This window comes from Perca flavescens, chromosome 11 (assembly GCF_004354835.1).
Source record: "Perca flavescens isolate YP-PL-M2 chromosome 11, PFLA_1.0, whole genome shotgun sequence".
Lineage (NCBI taxonomy): Eukaryota > Metazoa > Chordata > Actinopteri > Perciformes > Percidae > Perca > Perca flavescens.
The window spans coordinates 19486570-19503883 of NC_041341.1; the positions used below are offsets into that span (position 1 = coordinate 19486570).

A 17314-nucleotide genomic window follows, 5' to 3' on the forward strand; every position below is an offset into this window, starting at 1 on the left:
TACCACCAGGGCAGTGAGGCCTATTTCTTGAGGCTAAACAAGAGGAACTGTTTCAGTTGTATTTGTGTGAGACCATTACAGACATACAGAAAGGTAACAGCAGGTTGTGGGACTTAGGTTATGTGACTCACAGTGTGAAAGGAAAACAACCACAGCGCTAATTCTCACTTAGTAGCAGGTGAGAATTTACCACTTGGCCACTGCAGCTCATATCCCTGGCTCCCTTGGGCTTTCCCTTCAACACTTCTGGCCTGTAAGCTTCCCTGGCAGAGCAGCCAGCCAACAGGCATGGCCACAGTGACTGGCAGAGGGCTCTGGGAACCACACTGTGGGTTTCTGATACATCACACTCAAACCACACAACCCTCAACAACACAGTGACTCATCACCCGTGGTAATGGCTGTGTGACACATCTAGACCAGGATACCAGAGCTGCCTAAACAGGATTGGAGGCAATGAGTCTGACGACACCAAAGCACCCACCAGTGTTTAGAATCTGGTAAAGTATCATTGTGGTTAAATAAAATGCTTTCACCATTTCACAATTTTATACTCTTCACTACCTTTGATTTATTTATTTTTTTCTACTTTTATTTAAATACAGCGCAGTGGTACTGAAGTACAATTTTACATTTTATGTGTATTTAACTTGAATATTTCCGTTTTATACTACTTTATACTTCTACTTCACTACAATTCCGAGGGAACAATTGTACTTTTTAATTCCACATTTATTTGCTTTTCAGACAAAACTATTTTATTAAAAAAACATATTGACAAGTTTATGAAATACAATACATTGCTAAAGATTAAAGCAGTGGTTCCAAACCTTTTAGTTTGTAACTCCTGACAAAAAAGCAGTCGACATGTTTCAGATGTCTGTGAGAAGTGATCTGTCCCCACTCAACATTTTGAGTTTGTTCATTTAAATAACTTCTTGGAGTTCACAGAAAAGTCCCCAAAAATGAATTAAAATGTAAACTTTTTTCTTCTTTCCTACACCTGTTATCATCTCATGACCCCTAAGCTAACTTTTAATGGAGTGTGTTGACTGTGTGATATTGATACTTTCACTTAAGTAAATAATGTGAATACTTCTTCCACCACTGAATACCGTTTCTTCTTCTGAAAGGTATACTGTGTTACATATTTCATATTTGATTGATAGATGATAAAACTGAAACCTCAAACCCTGAAATTAGACACATCCTAAGAAATGAATCCTATGACGTGGAGATTAGGATCATACTGTTACCTTCAGTGGTCTCAGACTAGCCCAGAGAGATGAAAATTTAATTTAGCACCTTAATTACGGATGTTATCTGCCACTTAAGCACACATTTAAGCATGATCACTTTCAGTGTAGTTTCATGATGAAAAGCTACACAATTCCATTTGCAGTTCAGATAAGAGGGTATTACTAGTCTAACCATTGCTGTAGTGGAGCCCACGCAATCAAACAGTGAGTGGAAGCTACTGAGCACAACTGATCCCGAGAATTTCACAGTACATAAGTTTCAATCTTAGCCTTGATGGAAGGCTACCAGACTGCAAAGTGAGATGGTGGCACACGAGCCATTACTGCATGTTATCCAGCCTTCCCCTGAGGGGATCAAACATTAACTGAACAAATGTCTTATCAAATATACTGTTTTCCTTTCACCTTCCTGCTGCTGATTGGTGACACAGCGACAACGCTCATTCATGTTTGCCAATAGGTTCATTTAAATTCTAATTGGGCCCATTTCAGTCAGGGGCCACAAAGGTCCAGGACAGGCTTATCTGACAGTGGGGTCATCAGAAGCGACAGAGGAGGAACAGGAACCATTAGATAGGAGTCTTGCCTCCTCCTGCTCCCTAGGGCCCGCTGTCGCCAAGGCAATGTTTGATGTGATCCATTTGCGTGGTCTGGCGCTTATCATGTCAGCATCGGGAACACCATGGCCCCCCACCCACACTACACACAGATGACTCAGATAAGTGATCCTACAAGAACACACCTCACCCCCTCGGACCACATCCATATCTCCTATGAAACCACACAGGAACAGAAAACTCCCAAAGCCACATCCCGCTGCACATAAAAGTGGATAAAAGGATGAAAGGTTTTGTAAACAAACAGTTTAAATAAAGAATTACCGCTAATTGCTCTTTAGCAAGAAAAGAAAGCTACCGCACGCATGTGATTCAGTCATTCAGGCAAACTGGGAGCACTGCTGTGTCCAAAGACCATTGAGATCTCTGCTGACCCTTATTGCTTTATTTTCTCAATGATTTTATCAGCTCTTTGATGTCTAAATAAATGCAGAAAATTGAAGTTAATTGCTGTATTTGTGCTCAGCAATGATAGCAACTGTTGTTCCGCACCAGAAAATAAACACTTGCCTTTAATTAAACATCCCTCCGGACATAAGGAATCAGTATGCTTTTTACAACCCCCTTTTCATCCTCCCTTTATTTACTGACAGTGTGCAATATTTGCCACTGGGAAAAAAAGAAGTACAAACAAAACAGGAAATGAGGGGAAAGCATGGCAAAGAAAATTCCTCAAAAGAAGTCCTCTGTCATTGCTGGAATTTTTTTTCACTCCACACTTTTGCTTGACAGAGGGGCACAATAAGTTGCAAGGGTCAGTGGTACTGAAACAAAACAGGGCTGTTCCACTCTGGCTCTGGAACAATAGAAGTGACCCAATCCATTCTACTCTGTCTTTGGGCTTTATTTTAGCATTAAATGCCCAGATGCTATGGCCTTTCTTTGGGAGAAATGACTGTGGACACCTCTTTCACATTTTCCCTTTCTGGGCCATTTTCACTTCATAAAGCTGCAGTCAATGTGTTTTGTGTGTGGTGAGGAGGGTCTGACACATACTATGGTGGTCTCAGTCACTGTCTACATTGGTGGCTCAAGTAGTCCTAGGATTAGGCCTTTGTGTGTTGTGAAAAGGTAAAAGAAGTCACTTATTTGGGCTCAGTCAAGCTGCAGATTTCCAAGCCCATTGGAAATAAGAGAAAGGCTTTGAAATGTGGTCTCTCTCTTTCTCTCTCTCTACTATAAATCACTTGTGTCCAGCAAATTCATTCACTCAGTCATTGCTCCTTTCACTTTCACTTGAAAACAACACAAAAACATTTTCAAATGTGTAAGAAAACAGCAATTCACAAATACAAAAGTCACTCACAGAAAGCACAGAATGCATTATCTTTCGTCATATGACACTTTGTTATGTAAGTTCCCAGACTCAAAGGACCCCGGGCCTGGCCTGTATGTCTGAGTCAGAGCAGCTAAGGTGCTGGACCGCAGCATCATGGGAGACCACACATACACACATTGGAATGAAAGCTTTTGCTGGCCGATGCTCGCCATCGAATGACCATGTGTGGTATTGCTAAGTGGCCAGTTAGGCACACCCATAAGCACACACACACACACAATGCTGTTTTCTGGTTTATTTTTACATTAATTTGACAAATCTTTAGACTTCTCACTTTGCTGTGTCACTGGTATTTTTTTTCACCTTGTGCAGGAAGACAATGGCACTGTCATAAAACAATGCTCAAGGGGGATTTATGGCGCAGCCTTAATATTTCCACACAGGACCATGTCTTGTGTTTTTCAGTATAACCTGTGTAACGCCTGGAGCCAGTGCATTCTTCACTTCTTCTGTCACCAGTGTGGTAAAGAAGGAGAGAAAGCCGGTGAAATCCCATACTATAGCACTCACGGTTACGTCAGCAGTTCGTATAGACCACAAAGCCACTGAGAGGCCTGACACACAATGTGCCACAATATACAGACTCACAAAACAATCCACCCGCCAGTGTTTTTAGACAATGGCCATCTTTGCTGTGTGTTTGTGTGTGTATTCTGTGCTGGGTTTCTGTCTGCATACCGCACACATGCACCCTTTTCTCACACACTCCAAACTATTTTCTCTCCCTCCAGGTTTTACTGCTGTAATTTATGATTCATGAGCCAGTGTTTATGCATGTTTATATGCCATTAAAATTGGTGAGACCAGGCTAAGTCACACTTAAATGAAAGCACCTGTCAGCTGGTGTCTTAGCATGCACATGCTGACAAACTGAATTTGCGTGGATGGTTAAGAAGACCTATGAATGTAGCTATGGACCCGACAGTTAGTGGTGTGATTTGGTCAAGAGCCTTCACACAAAATCCTCCACTGAAAGACCCCTGTACTCACCCCTTATTGTCTTGCCCTCCTCCTCTGCCCCCTCTGTGAAAATAGAGGCAACCCAGGATTTAAAGGTCAAGTCTACACAAAAGCAGACAGTCCCCAAAGCCTGAGGTGTTTTTAATTGACATTTCTGTCTTTGTCCCCTGACCATAAAGAGAGAAGAGAAAGAGCCTTTTTCCCAAATACACTAAATTACTACTTGATGAGACCTGTGAAGAAAAATAGGGGTCTGGGGTGTAACCAGGTTTCCCCAGCTTGAGGGAATCCCCTTGTTAGGCGGCCATGGGAGCAGTGCTGAGGGGCTGTGAAGTGCTTACTCCACCATAAAGGCGGAGGCTCTGGTGCAAATCTCCGCACAGAAGTGGCCTCTCCCCATAGAGAGAGATAAACCAGTTAGGGCATTGTTTATGAAGTTTCACTTTATTCCCCACTGACAACCATTTAAACAATGACTATGGGGAAATGTCCCTCCACGAATGAGCAACAATAGTCAGGATCAGCAGCTTTTCTGCGCGGCTAATACTTTGATAAAAAGAGTGAAAAACGTCCTTCCTGAAAGCATTAAAGACTGCTTCATGAAAGACACCTGCAAACAAGAGCAGAAAGCCACACAAACAAAAGTGTTCTGTCCAAAGGATGCCCCCTTTGTCCACTACCACAATCACTTCCACTTTCTGCTGGAGCGAACAACCAGCAGAAACCATGTATACATGATACAGCCAGTCTATGATATAGCTAGTCTTATTTTGACAGTTTGCTCTTGAGTTATTAAAAGGTATGTTTAACTACAATACAGACACATGGTTTAAATAGTATTGTTTCTTGTATTCCATAAGTCAGGTAATAACTAATATGGTGGAATAGATAAGTCATACACTGAGTACATATGTGCAATACAAGACTGTTTTTAGTCATGACCTCTACTTTCACTGGTTTCACTTGGACCTATGTGCCTTCTACAAACTTATTATTTTACTCCAGCCATTATTCACCTTATTATCAAAATGAGGGAAACTGTGGCAGACAAAAAGGCTTTGTGCATATGATCCTTTGTGCTTTCAGCATTTAAGATGGCTTTTGTCTACAGTGAGATGGGTATCTGCCACAAACATCACTCAGGCATTGTGGAGGGGGGATTCATTTTCAGCGTGCCTTTGTTCTATTCTTTGGCCCTAACCAAAGAGCCACGCCTGCTCCTCTACCTCGAATTGTGCAGCGAACATTCCCTTCTTTGTGGTGCTAGGTGCATGAGCTGGCTCATCTCCGCAGGCTTTCGTGGGAGATGGCTGTCATGGTGGCACGGTGGCATTTGGTAACCTAACCTGGTTATGCACCAGGGTGGCCCTTGGCTACCAGGCCTAAGACTGTAGAGCATTAGGTGAATCGCCTTAAGAGGGGCAAGTCCCGCTCTGGATCGGTTCCAACTGACCTGTCCCCTTTTCCCCTCTACCACGCTTCCAGCTCCACTCCTGCAACACATCGTACGCCTGCTGCTCACACTTCTTCTCTTTGCCACTCAACAAATTGTCCTCGTCACCCCCTCCTTGCCTCCCCACTGTTTTCCTCCAAATCATCCCCACCATCCTGTGGCCTTTATTTCCTCTTAGGTACCTTTCTCTCTCCCAATCACTTGTTTAGTCTCCAAACACATTCTCTGAAGATGCCGCTTCTGTTGTGTCACACAGAGGGAGCCACGCCCTCAGCCTATGTGCACACTTTTATTAAATCTGTGCAGGCGCTGGGCCGCGCTGGCGGGTAATCCTACAGTAATTGTTTCCAGATTAGGGGACCCGGACCACAAAGCAGGTTTAGCCAGGCATGAAATGGCCTTCCCATGCTGCAGCGCCAGCGACCAAACCTGCCGAGGTGAGACTCACCTGGATAAAGTCCACAAACGTCCATGGGAGCAGAGAGTCCAGGTAACCAATGTCCTTCGAAAACCTGTTGAGGATTCTTCCTGGGAAACACAACACAAAAGCACAGATTAGATGACATTAGAGATGATATATGCAAGATAGAATCACACAATTGAAAGCAAAATGTGGTCTTATTGGTTAGAAAGGTGCCAAGTGTATGATTTGTCCGATAAGAAGTACTATAGTAAAATTAGGGGAAACAAGATTATGTAATGTGTAATTGTATAGTGTGAGAGAACACTTGGAGTATTAATTGGATTTGGAATAACACATCTAAGTCAAATGCATATACATATTCTTTATCCATTAGCTAATCTAAACCCATAAAAACAATATTTAGTTTCTTTCAATTTCCTTCCGTCTCACTAGACTATTGAGCAACTGTTACCAAAGTCCCCTCCAATTTAATAGAAAAGAACTTATACACTCTGATGAAAAAACACAGGCCTATCTAGATTAAACAATGAATCATTATTTGTCTAGCATTTCATAAAGACTGCCCTACTCTTGTCTGAATACACGAGGGAACCTTTTGTTTGGAAACAAAAGGGCAACAGAAGCTGCGTACCTGCCTTTATGCTCTGACTGGCAGTGTCAGTGACGTTAATTGAGTTGCCTCCAATCTGCTCAGGTGTTCATTATTTTGGCTGATGCTCTGTGCAGGTGATGTGGCAGCCAATTTTTTCGATCTTTAGTAACTTTGCTACCCTATTCTGGTCCCACAACACATAAGATTACACTCCAGCTGCTTTCACACACTGTTTACTGCAGGGTCAGTGATAGCAAATTCCCACACTTCACTACCTAAAGGCAGACAAGACAGAAAGGCTTTCTCCATTTCTGTCCTTGAATGAAACCCTCTGACTCTCAGAGGCAGACAAAAAAGTACCAGAGCAGTGCCAACATTGCCACTACATGAACAAGGCTCAAGTCAAAAGACACAAACAAGCTGTACTGTAGATCTTTTGTGTGTAGTCTATAGTGTATTCCCTGTCAAAGCGTCTCCAAATTGGTGTCATAATGTTTAATACTTTACTTAAGCAACCCATTATCTCTCACGGTGACACTAAGCGAAAAATAATATCTGTCAGAGGAGAATGTAAATAAAGCAGCACACACATACAGTATTTAGGGTACAACCCCTGATAGAGTGAAACCAACCTCGCAAGCATGCAGATGAGTTTATTTGAGCTCACAGAATAGGCCGTGAATAAGGGTGGGACTTGGTACGGGACAGAGAGGAAACGGCTGAGCAGCACATTAGCAAAATGTGGCGGTGTGGCACTCGGAGGCGTGGCGGAGCCATGCCACGGACCTAAAAGTTGTCTCCCAGCCTCCCAGTCAGTCCTACGGAGGTGGGCCCTGTAATCACCTCTCTCCACGGCCGTAAGCAGCTTACAGCTTTATCCAAAATGCCGCTCCCGCCTAAAACATGCATGCAGACGAGGCCGGGCTCCCCATAACAGCCATTGCATAAACCCAGCCAGAGCATTATTCCCCGCAACAATCCAGCAATGCTCCAAATCAGTACTGATTCAAAGTCAAGTGGCGTAAGCATGTTGTACACTTGGAGGCAGACTAATCTTATTCACAGTGTGAGTGCCCCTTTAGCATACAGACATCCTGAGGGGAGGGTTCATGCAAGGGGGTAGAGCTGCTACTATACTAGTGTAGAATATAGCTGCTTTAGTCTGGGAATGGGGGGAGTGCTTGTCAAACTGTGTTTGCGGAAGATCCAATAATATTTTATGTAATTTTACTGTCTAAGCCATAGATGACCTAAATTCATGCATATCTGACAGACAATGCCAATGAGAAAAGGGTAGGTTTCTCTGGGTTACATCATACTATGGTTAGAGGGTGTTAGAGCAGAAAACATCAGCCAGCTATCAGCTGTTTGACAAGCAGCTCAGTCAACAGAGTTTCAGAGGGGATGAAGTAAAGACCCTTCTCCATCCTGTGCAGACTATAGAGGGGATACATTACAGTGGTGCAGTTACACAAAGACATTCACTGCATGGAAATGCCTATGAGGTAAGATCGGCATGGGACAATGGCTTCAATCACTATGGGTGGTTGTCAACAATATCACCTATTGTGTAGAGAGGGGTATAGACGTTTCAGGATATCAGCAGCATTAGTATCAAACAATTTCTCATGGTTTAAGACTCCAGGGGTGATTTGCACTATTTTTTAGGCTCAGGAAATATCAAGCCCTTCCAACTAAGGTGGCCCCTTAGGTGGAAATATTAGGTGAGCAAGGCCCCCAATCACACTTAAAGAAGTGGAACAGTGGGGTCCGGCTAGAGCAGGGCGTGTGGCAAATCGCTGTTCCCTGTAAACATCAAGATAAGGGGACGACTCAGAGCCGCTCCATGTGTGGGCCCCAGTGCAGTTGGAGGGGCCTTTCAGTCAGGGAAGTGAGATAATGAAGGAATACTGGGGAGGGGGCTGCCAAGGCTGGAGGTGGCACAGCTCACCTGCACTTCCATGAAGGGCCTCGGGGTCTGGGGCAGCCTCCCACCGCCGGCGCCTTGCTGCCAATACTAATACATTCTAAATCCATTCTCTTCGCTCACACCGACAGGCTCCTGCAATCTCCTCTGCTTCCCTTTCATGCAATTAAATAGTGGAAGTGCAGAGCGAGGGGGAGCCCTATCAGCCATACTGCACACACACACACGGCTCCATCTCCACATTCAATTTACACACCTCGATATCATCATCCTCTCTGCAGTATTTCCTCCACTTTGCTCTTAACACTCTTGCATTCCAGACCTGAAATACAGACATTCAAAACATTGCCTCTGTAGACACAATTAGAATCTCACATCACTGACTACAGAAGATCCAATGTTCCCTGCATCAACAGCAACTGAGTGACACCTAGCACAGAGATGGCCCACTATGCCGATGTGAAAGGGGGACGGTAGAAGTGTGTGTGTGTGTGTGTGTGTGTGTGCGTGTGTGTGTGTGTGTGTGTGTGTGTGTGTGTGTGTGTGTGTGTGTGTGTGTGTCTGTGTGTGTGTTTTGAATGAAACTCCACTTCTTGACTGTGCTGATGAGCTGAAGCCCTGGCCTGCAGTCTCTGAGGGGATTAGCCCACTCAATGACACTAAATTACAGGGATCAACATCAGCTCAACACATCCACCGCTGTCTGTGCTGCTCTAACTGGATCACATTTGGATGAACAGCTGTAATAAGACTGTCCATATTGCTAAAATTGAGCAACATGAATACATTAAGTTATATAAATTAATATAGTAGAGGAAATAGCAGTCTGTAGTGTTATCAACATCATCTAGATTTATTCTTATCAAATAGTATTGTTACAAAATATAAAAGGTTTTCATCACCACAAGCCCCAACTATTTCCACACAGCACAAAAGATAACACAGACACATGATACAAATGGCACATTCAGTGACTGATACAGAGGAGCTACAATGCCTCTCCATCAAACATAATTCACCACTGCTGTATTCTATTGTTATAAACCACATTCACAGAATAACAAATAGGACCTTTGTGCAGTGATGCTTGAAATGGTAACCTTTAACTCCGTGGACAGCTATCAAACACTTGGCCTGTTCAGCAGCAGCGCACCTATCACTTACACATGTAAACAGTTGTCAAATCCTTAACAACACCTCCGCACACAGTTACAAATTACTCACACTTATTGCATGAGAGTAGTGGACGTGTGGAAGCAATTGTGGTGAAAGTGGCAGTTATTGTATAAAGGGGGAAAAAAAGAAGCAAAACATTAAGAAAGAAAGAAAAAAGAGTAAGAGAAAAACGGCAGAGCTGACAGCGGTTTTTGTCCTGGTCTTTTCGGTTCGGTTTCACTCAAGCGAATGAATCAAAAAATACAGACCAGGAGAAGAAAGAGACTGAAACTTATTTATATTGTTAAAAAATGTCATGGTCATGCTTAATCTACTGTTGACTGGACTAAGGACAAAAGAAACTCACTCTCTGGGACAGTTGTCTATAAATCCAGCCAGATACACTGTTGTTTGCCAGCCTAGAGGCCAAGCTGCAATGACTGGACTGGTCATACAATGGTTACTGATAGCAGCACAACAGCAATCAGATAGCAGTGTCTGTTAAGCCTCTCCTTTGCTGCGCTATTAAACAGATTATTACATTATTCAAAGTGTTTGTCCTCCTCCCCTGTGTAGATTACCAAGCAAGGCACACCCAGATAAGCCATCAGGTAGTCCAATACGTAACACAACAGCAGCACTAGAAACAAAAGCCTAAGATTAAGACCTGTGGTGTTTGCTCCAAACACAGCTTTGCAAAGCTTTGTCGCTGCACCCACTTCTAATACCAGATGAAACCGCAAGCTCCTGAACACCCTCAAATCATATTTAGACTTGTGTTATTAGCTTATTATGACTCATTATACAGATACAAGTTTCCTTCTTGTTGAGAATTCCCACCCGAGCTGATTGTGCTGTACATGCATGTCACTATGAAGAGATTAGGCTGAGTAATTATCTGCTGACAGGTGAACAATTAAAGTTATCAAAGTGGGCCACTCGGCAGCTGACTTTGGATATAAATGAAACATTTTAGTGACAATATTTCACCTAATTAGAAGAGTTTTTTTAATGAATACCACAAAGTCATAGAGAGACAATAACAAGAAGAGCAAAATGATTTAAAGAAATCTTGAAATACTAAAATACTAATAATAAAAGGCGGTGCAAAACCCGCCTGAAGAAAAAACCAGCAGCCCTCCCTAAGTAAAGTCAGACGTATTTGGAGTGTTTGCACACTTATTAAAATCGTGTCCATCTGCCCACTCCATTGGTCCAGCAGCTACAGCCTATAAAGCTAATGAAATAATCGAAGATTTCTGATACAGCACACAGATAAATACATCTGTATTTACAAAGCTCTATAGTCCAAACATAACACTGTCCAAGATCTAGTGCAAACAGTATGTATTCAATATGATTGTTTGCTTTTTGTTCAAACTCACAATAAAAAAAGATAGGACTCTCATTACTCATTTTTAAATACATTATGGCTACATATTAAGCCATATCACAAGGCTTTTTGACTGAATTGGCCTCTTGGTTACTTTTGTAAAGCCTGTTTTGTGATGCCAGTTTATTCACAATCAGATATTAAACCCCATACGTCCCACAAACCATCTTTGAGCTTGTATGACTGAAAGTACAGTTTTTATATTAAAGTACATATTAGATCTTCTGATTAATATTTATCAGTTATTAATTATATTTATTGAGAAATTACATAAACATTACATGAACATTCAATAATATCATTATAATATGAAATCCTTGAATACAATTATTTACAGTTTTATATGAAAAATGTAGCATTTGAAAATACAAGTTATTATAAATTATTATATATATATATATATATATATATATAACTTACAAACTAATAACTGACTATGGAGTTTAAAGGCAAGTATATGGCTGTTTGTAAAGTGGCTCGAAACATGACTAAGTAAGTAACAGTCTGCTCTCTAGTGGTGAGATATTGCATTTCACCACTAAAGCTTCTACAGCAGGTCCCACTGGATGTTAACATCTCATAATCCCCATACATCATTCCTTTAACACCTTGGTCATGTTATGAATATGTTAGTAGTTATCTAAATGAGAACTTGAGAAGGAGGTGAGCCACTTACCAATTGGATTGATATCGAAAAAGTGTACAGGGGTCCGGAGGACGGCATCAAACATGCTGTTGTGTAGGGTTTGGGCCGAGCTCACCAGGACATTAAAGAAGACCAAGCTGCGAAGGAAGCCAAACACTACTGAAGTGGCTGTTAAACCTGACCAAAGCAGAGAAAAGAGAAAAAAAAATCCATCAGCACACTACAGTGCTATCCTTGTAGTCAGCTATGCATTTAAGGTTCCAGTATTAAGCATGCTGAATGGTACAAAAAAAGCAGATATATTCTACTTGTGTTTTTCCTTTAATTATGCTTTTTTGTCTACTATCACTGTGAATACAAAAAGCCTGAAAGAGGGAAGTGGCTGGGGGTCACAGGGAGACAAGCAGAGCAATCCAACAGCAGAGAACAAGAAAGGCACTGCTATCTCCCTGTACACCTGAGGCCCATGTACACATACAGTACACTGGGCCTTGAAGGCCTTGGGCCACAGCCAGAGAACTGTGGATCTGTTCATTGAATGGCTGGCGTATTCAGAGCCTCAACAGTACACAAAAAAGCAATGTGCGCTTTGTGAGCTTCACCTGCGTAAACACCTAGGTACAGGTCAAGGTCCAGCTGCCGAGGGAAGCTGCCATTGAGGTGCTCTGTCACATTGATGTGCTTCTGTTCAGAGGCCCTGCAAGTCAGCGACAAAAGAACCAAAAATCCACAAGGACAAATAAACACAACAAACAAAGAACGCCTCAACATGAAGGCACTACACAGAACACAATCTTCCTGTCCTGAAGCACAAGGTCAGTTTCAACAAGTGACAGATAATGCCAAAAAAAAACAGTTTGTTGGTTCAGTCGTCTTCTATTAAATCATTGACCATTTCCAGTCTCAGAAAATCAGTCAGTTTGGCTTACAACACCTGCTATTCTCAAATTTTGAAAGCATTCATGCTTTTTACAGGGTGTAAGAGAAACAAAATCTTACCAGCGAGCAAGCCACCAGTCTTGTAGAACAAAGGTGATCTAAACAAGCAAACACACAAACAAATTACATATAAAAAACTAAATTCATTACATCATTAAATTTTGTCTCAAATTCACTTGAGATAAATATTGTATTTTTCCAAAATTCCAAATTAATTAAAGAAGGGGACTCACATGTGCTAGGGCATTGAGTAAAATGAGGACCAAAAGGACCAGGAAGTTAGCGCCTGCCCTGAAATACTTCACATACATACGCAGGCCGACGTTTCCTTCTGAGCGGCTTTCCTCCTCCGTTGGTTGTACTGCCTACAAATAGACACTAGTGTCAATGCCAGCCATCCAGCAACAATTCAGATCAGGCAGAAATGAGCAGCAGGGAAAATGTGAGTACCTTCTGCCCTCTAGTGGCTGGTAGAATGCACACAAGCCTTTCCCCACACACATATGCTTAAAGCTTGATGAAAACCATGTTTTCAAATTATAGCCAAGTTGTAGTAATTTGATGTTTCAAATATACCTACCACTGTAAGTGGCTCTGCTCCATCAGTCAAAGAGTACAGAGAGGAGGAGAGGGAGGACATAGAGGACAGTGAGTTGTCAGAGAGTGTATGGGGGAAGCGGGACACAGTCCAAGGGATGGGGGTCGCGCCCTGCCTCTCCCCCTCCTGGCCCACCTCCTCCTCCTTCTTAAACAGGGTGGTGAAGTCGAGTCCAGAGCTCTGCAACTCATTGTAGGTCCCCCGTGCCATCATCTTACCCTGGCAATGACAGCAAAGAGATGCAGTTAAGAGCACAAGAAGTCTCACACATAGTCCTGGAAATTTCTGTAAGTGACATGATATATGAGCCCCTGTTAATATTACTAATAAAAAGACATGTATGTGTATGTTTGTTTGCTTATGAATGTGATTTTTAAACTCTTACAGAAAGGAACACACACACAAATTCCTCAAAGTGTTATATATAAGTAATAGAATAACATACTCATTGAGGCGTTTGACAGAATGTTCTTGAATGTCTTCCACCATGTTGGATGTATTCTGACAACAATAGTCACAGTTCATATATAAAAAATATTTAAGTAAAAGTAATAAATGAGTGTCATATTAATGGATATTATAAAGTTAAATCATGCATTTCCCATTGTTTTATCCGCTCTACCACTGCACAATATATGCATATTTATTTTTTTGTTACCGATTGAAGCCGTGGCAAACGTTGCTAATCAATAATATTATTCTATTTTATATCAACACTGATTAAAATGACTATGTGGAGTTTGGAAGGGCTTATAGTGACTAGAGAATATTTCTGTAGAACTTCATTGTTTTCATTTTACAACCCAAACATATTGTATGGTTGAGGAGCACTGTTCTCATCAAGCCTATTTGTTGCTTTTAGAGCTTGTTGACTAAAAAAATAAATAAAGTACCGGTACAGACAAAGTTAGCAACCAGCAGGTGCAGAAATGCAAACATCTAGAGAGCCAAGCATGCCAATGTTTTCCTCAAGAGTCAAAAAAGACCAAACGAGAGCTAAAATGTCAGTAACTTTTGGACTTGAATCATCAAGCAGCTAGACACTGTTCCAGTGGGATGATAATGAGCCGAGAGTGTAAGCACTGTATGCATTAGCAATACCACCCAATTATCAGCTTGTTCTTTAATTATTCTGCTACCGATTACCAACAAATCAGTTAGTGAGGCTTCAACGCTAATCTGGTTGGGGACTCATTGCCATGGTCATACGTCACTTACTGCTGGTAAGCATGACTCTGCATGTCCTATACAAAACAGAATGGTTCGTCTAACCAATAAAAGGAGCAGGAGACAGGCACTGTTTTCTTTTGGCCATTAAACTGGGTCATCGTTGGAATCCACTTTAATTGCTGTGAATCCAAGCTGACAGCTGATGTCCTCAGGTAACTACAAACTTTTTAAAGCAACCTTGAAGTCTACAGTGGGTGACTGATACATTTTGGGTGTAGTGTGACTGAAAAGTTATTGAGCTGAGAAACACAATGCAATTAGACATAGGCCTAAGTGATACTATAAGACAGTGAATGTCATTACACCATATAACATAATTTAAAAAAATAATTATAGCAAATATTCAGAGTACATGGAGCATCATAAACAGTAACAACTCTTGGGTTGGCTTATTTGATGCACTAACATTCTGTTTAATTACCACCTGAGCACTTTTCTTTACATGTAAACTTTCAGAAACACACAAAGACAAACACACACCTGATTTAAGACAACAATTTGATCTGCAGCCTTCAGATATTGGATTTGATGAGTAACCAGGATACGAGGCTTCTTCCTCAAAAGTCCACAAATGCACCTGAAGGAAACACATTTTTTTTAATGCAGAAATACAAAAACTACTAATATATTTTCACCACCTGATTTTAACACCTGATTAACTGATATGTACTTTCCACTGGAGTTCTCCATTGACAAAAATGGGGAGATGTTAGTAACAAAACTTACTCTTCAAAGAGGTGCCTTCCCACCTTGGCATCCACAGCACTGAGAGGGTCATCCAGCAAGTAGATATCTGCATCCTGATACACTGCTCTAAAAGATACACAAATATGGAGGTTATCTCGGTCACTGACACCGAAAGAAATGTGCATTGCTGTAGTTATCTAGCACACCTTGCTAAGCTGACCCTTGCCTTCTGTCCTCCACTGAGATTGGCCCCTCTGTCCCCAACTATCGCCAAGTCACCACCTGGCAATAGGTCCATGTCCTGAATAGGGTCCAAATGCAACCCTTACTAGTCATTCACATTTACACTGGACTCACTACTAGCTAAATTTTCCTAATACCTAGACTATAGAAAATGAAAATGCAGCGGGACATGTAATAATCAACAGTGATTCTCACTCTCTTGAGGGCGCAGGCTCTCAGAACTCTATCATACTTCTGGGGGTTGAGCTCTTTGCCAAAAAGGATGTTGCTCCGAATCGTACCAGGTAAAATCCAGGGCAGCTGAGAAGTATATGTCAGCTCTCCTTTGACTTTGACCACACCACTTTCCTGACTCAGTTCTCCCAGGATGGCACTGAGGAGCGAGGACTGGCATGCACAAACACAGGACAAAAAACAAGATTTGTAATTTTGGCATTGTTGGAGGCTTAAAATCACTTTCTTGCCAAGTAAGATCAGAAGAACAGTACCACTGGAACTGGAGGTAGCCTAATTTGCTAGCATAAAGTTGTTCACAAAGAGCTATTTACAGGCTAGCACATAACTCCCAGTAAAACACACATTGTCGTTTCTGTTTGTGAATACATTAAACAAACAACTTACAACATGTTAATTAGGAAGCTTTAGAGGATCTGGTAAGGTGTATTTTTTAACTTATGAGAGCCATGCTAGCTGTTTCCCCCTGCTTCCAGTCTTTATGCTAAACTAAGCTAGACTAAGCTACACAACCATGAGAGAGATATTTATCTTCTCATCTAACTCTTGGTAAGAAAGTGAATAAGTATATTTTCCAAAAGACAATAATTAATGGCATTTCAGCTAACCAAAAGAATAGCTTTAATGAGAAATGCTAGCTCTACTATCTTACAATAACAGTGCAATACAATAACGTATGGCAAAATTAAGCAATCTTGGTATTAAAACCAGTGACTTTTTATATGGCATTCAAAACTAAAAACTCAGCACCGACTTAACACTCTTTACTGCTAATACAATTGATAATATTATATTATTAACATTTTTGAGTTACTTAACATGTCTCAAGTTTATCATCATGTGTGTGCATGACTAGAAACCCAAGACTACAAAATAGACCTGACCTTTCCAGCCCCAACCGGTCCGATTACTACCAGGAGCTGCTCTGGCCTCACTGTAAAAGACACGTTCTGTAAAGTTGGAGCCTCTAGCATCTGTAAGACAAAGTAAATGAACTGAAACCCTGTCATGTAATACCTATTCAGAAAGTCTGTTCATGTCCGCTTTACTTAAATAGCTCAAAATCAAAAGTTTGTCCCAGAGGCTTCACAATCTCTGCACTGTACAATCTCTCATTGTGTCTCTCTCGAGAGACACAATGCCCACAAATAATTCTCACCTTATCCCAGTAGCATATTAAATCCTGAATTTTCACCATACAATCCTTCTTCTCTGCCACAGGAAGCCCCAAATGCTGAGGAGCAACTTCATCCAGCAAAAGAAAATTCTTAGAAGGAGAATTACATTCAGAGTTTCAGTTTCCATAGACAGTAATCAACAAACACAAATATGGCCTGGCTGTGGTGTATTTACTTGAATCCTTCTAATGCTGATGAGAGACTCAGAGACCTTCTCTATGGCAAAGGGAAAGAAGAGTGTGATGGTGAGTCTGACTGCCCCATAGAGGGAAACAGCCATAAACACTCTGCTAGCAGACAACTGGTTTCCTGTCAGTACGTAGACACAGACGGTGATGAAGACAATGATCTTGTTGGCCACAAAGAAAGATGCCATGTTCAAGCCACGCAGGAAGGAGCTATTCATGATCTTGGAGATTTCCATTCTGTACAATAACAAG

General features: G+C 41.6%; 1 protein-coding gene across 4 annotated transcripts in view; it reads right to left on the reverse strand.

Moving 5' to 3' along the window:
- Window positions 1-17314, reverse strand: part of LOC114564135 (multidrug resistance-associated protein 4) — a 41337-nt gene that overhangs the window by 18385 nt on the left and 5638 nt on the right. For all 4 annotated transcript variants that reach the window (XM_028591335.1, XM_028591334.1, XM_028591336.1 and 1 more), the window contains exons 8-20: window positions 17050-17299; window positions 16856-16963; window positions 16581-16670; window positions 15658-15849; window positions 15426-15520; window positions 15259-15345; window positions 15013-15109; window positions 13285-13521; window positions 12938-13069; window positions 12765-12802; window positions 12368-12462; window positions 11796-11942; window positions 6077-6156 (exon numbers count right to left, since the gene is read on the reverse strand). In XM_028591335.1, the coding sequence (XP_028447136.1) occupies window positions 6077-6156; window positions 11796-11942; window positions 12368-12462; window positions 12765-12802; window positions 12938-13069; window positions 13285-13521; window positions 15013-15109; window positions 15259-15345; window positions 15426-15520; window positions 15658-15849; window positions 16581-16670; window positions 16856-16963; window positions 17050-17299 (1648 nt within the window). The remainder of the gene's footprint in view (window positions 1-6076; window positions 6157-11795; window positions 11943-12367; window positions 12463-12764; window positions 12803-12937; window positions 13070-13284; window positions 13522-15012; window positions 15110-15258; window positions 15346-15425; window positions 15521-15657; window positions 15850-16580; window positions 16671-16855; window positions 16964-17049; window positions 17300-17314) is intronic.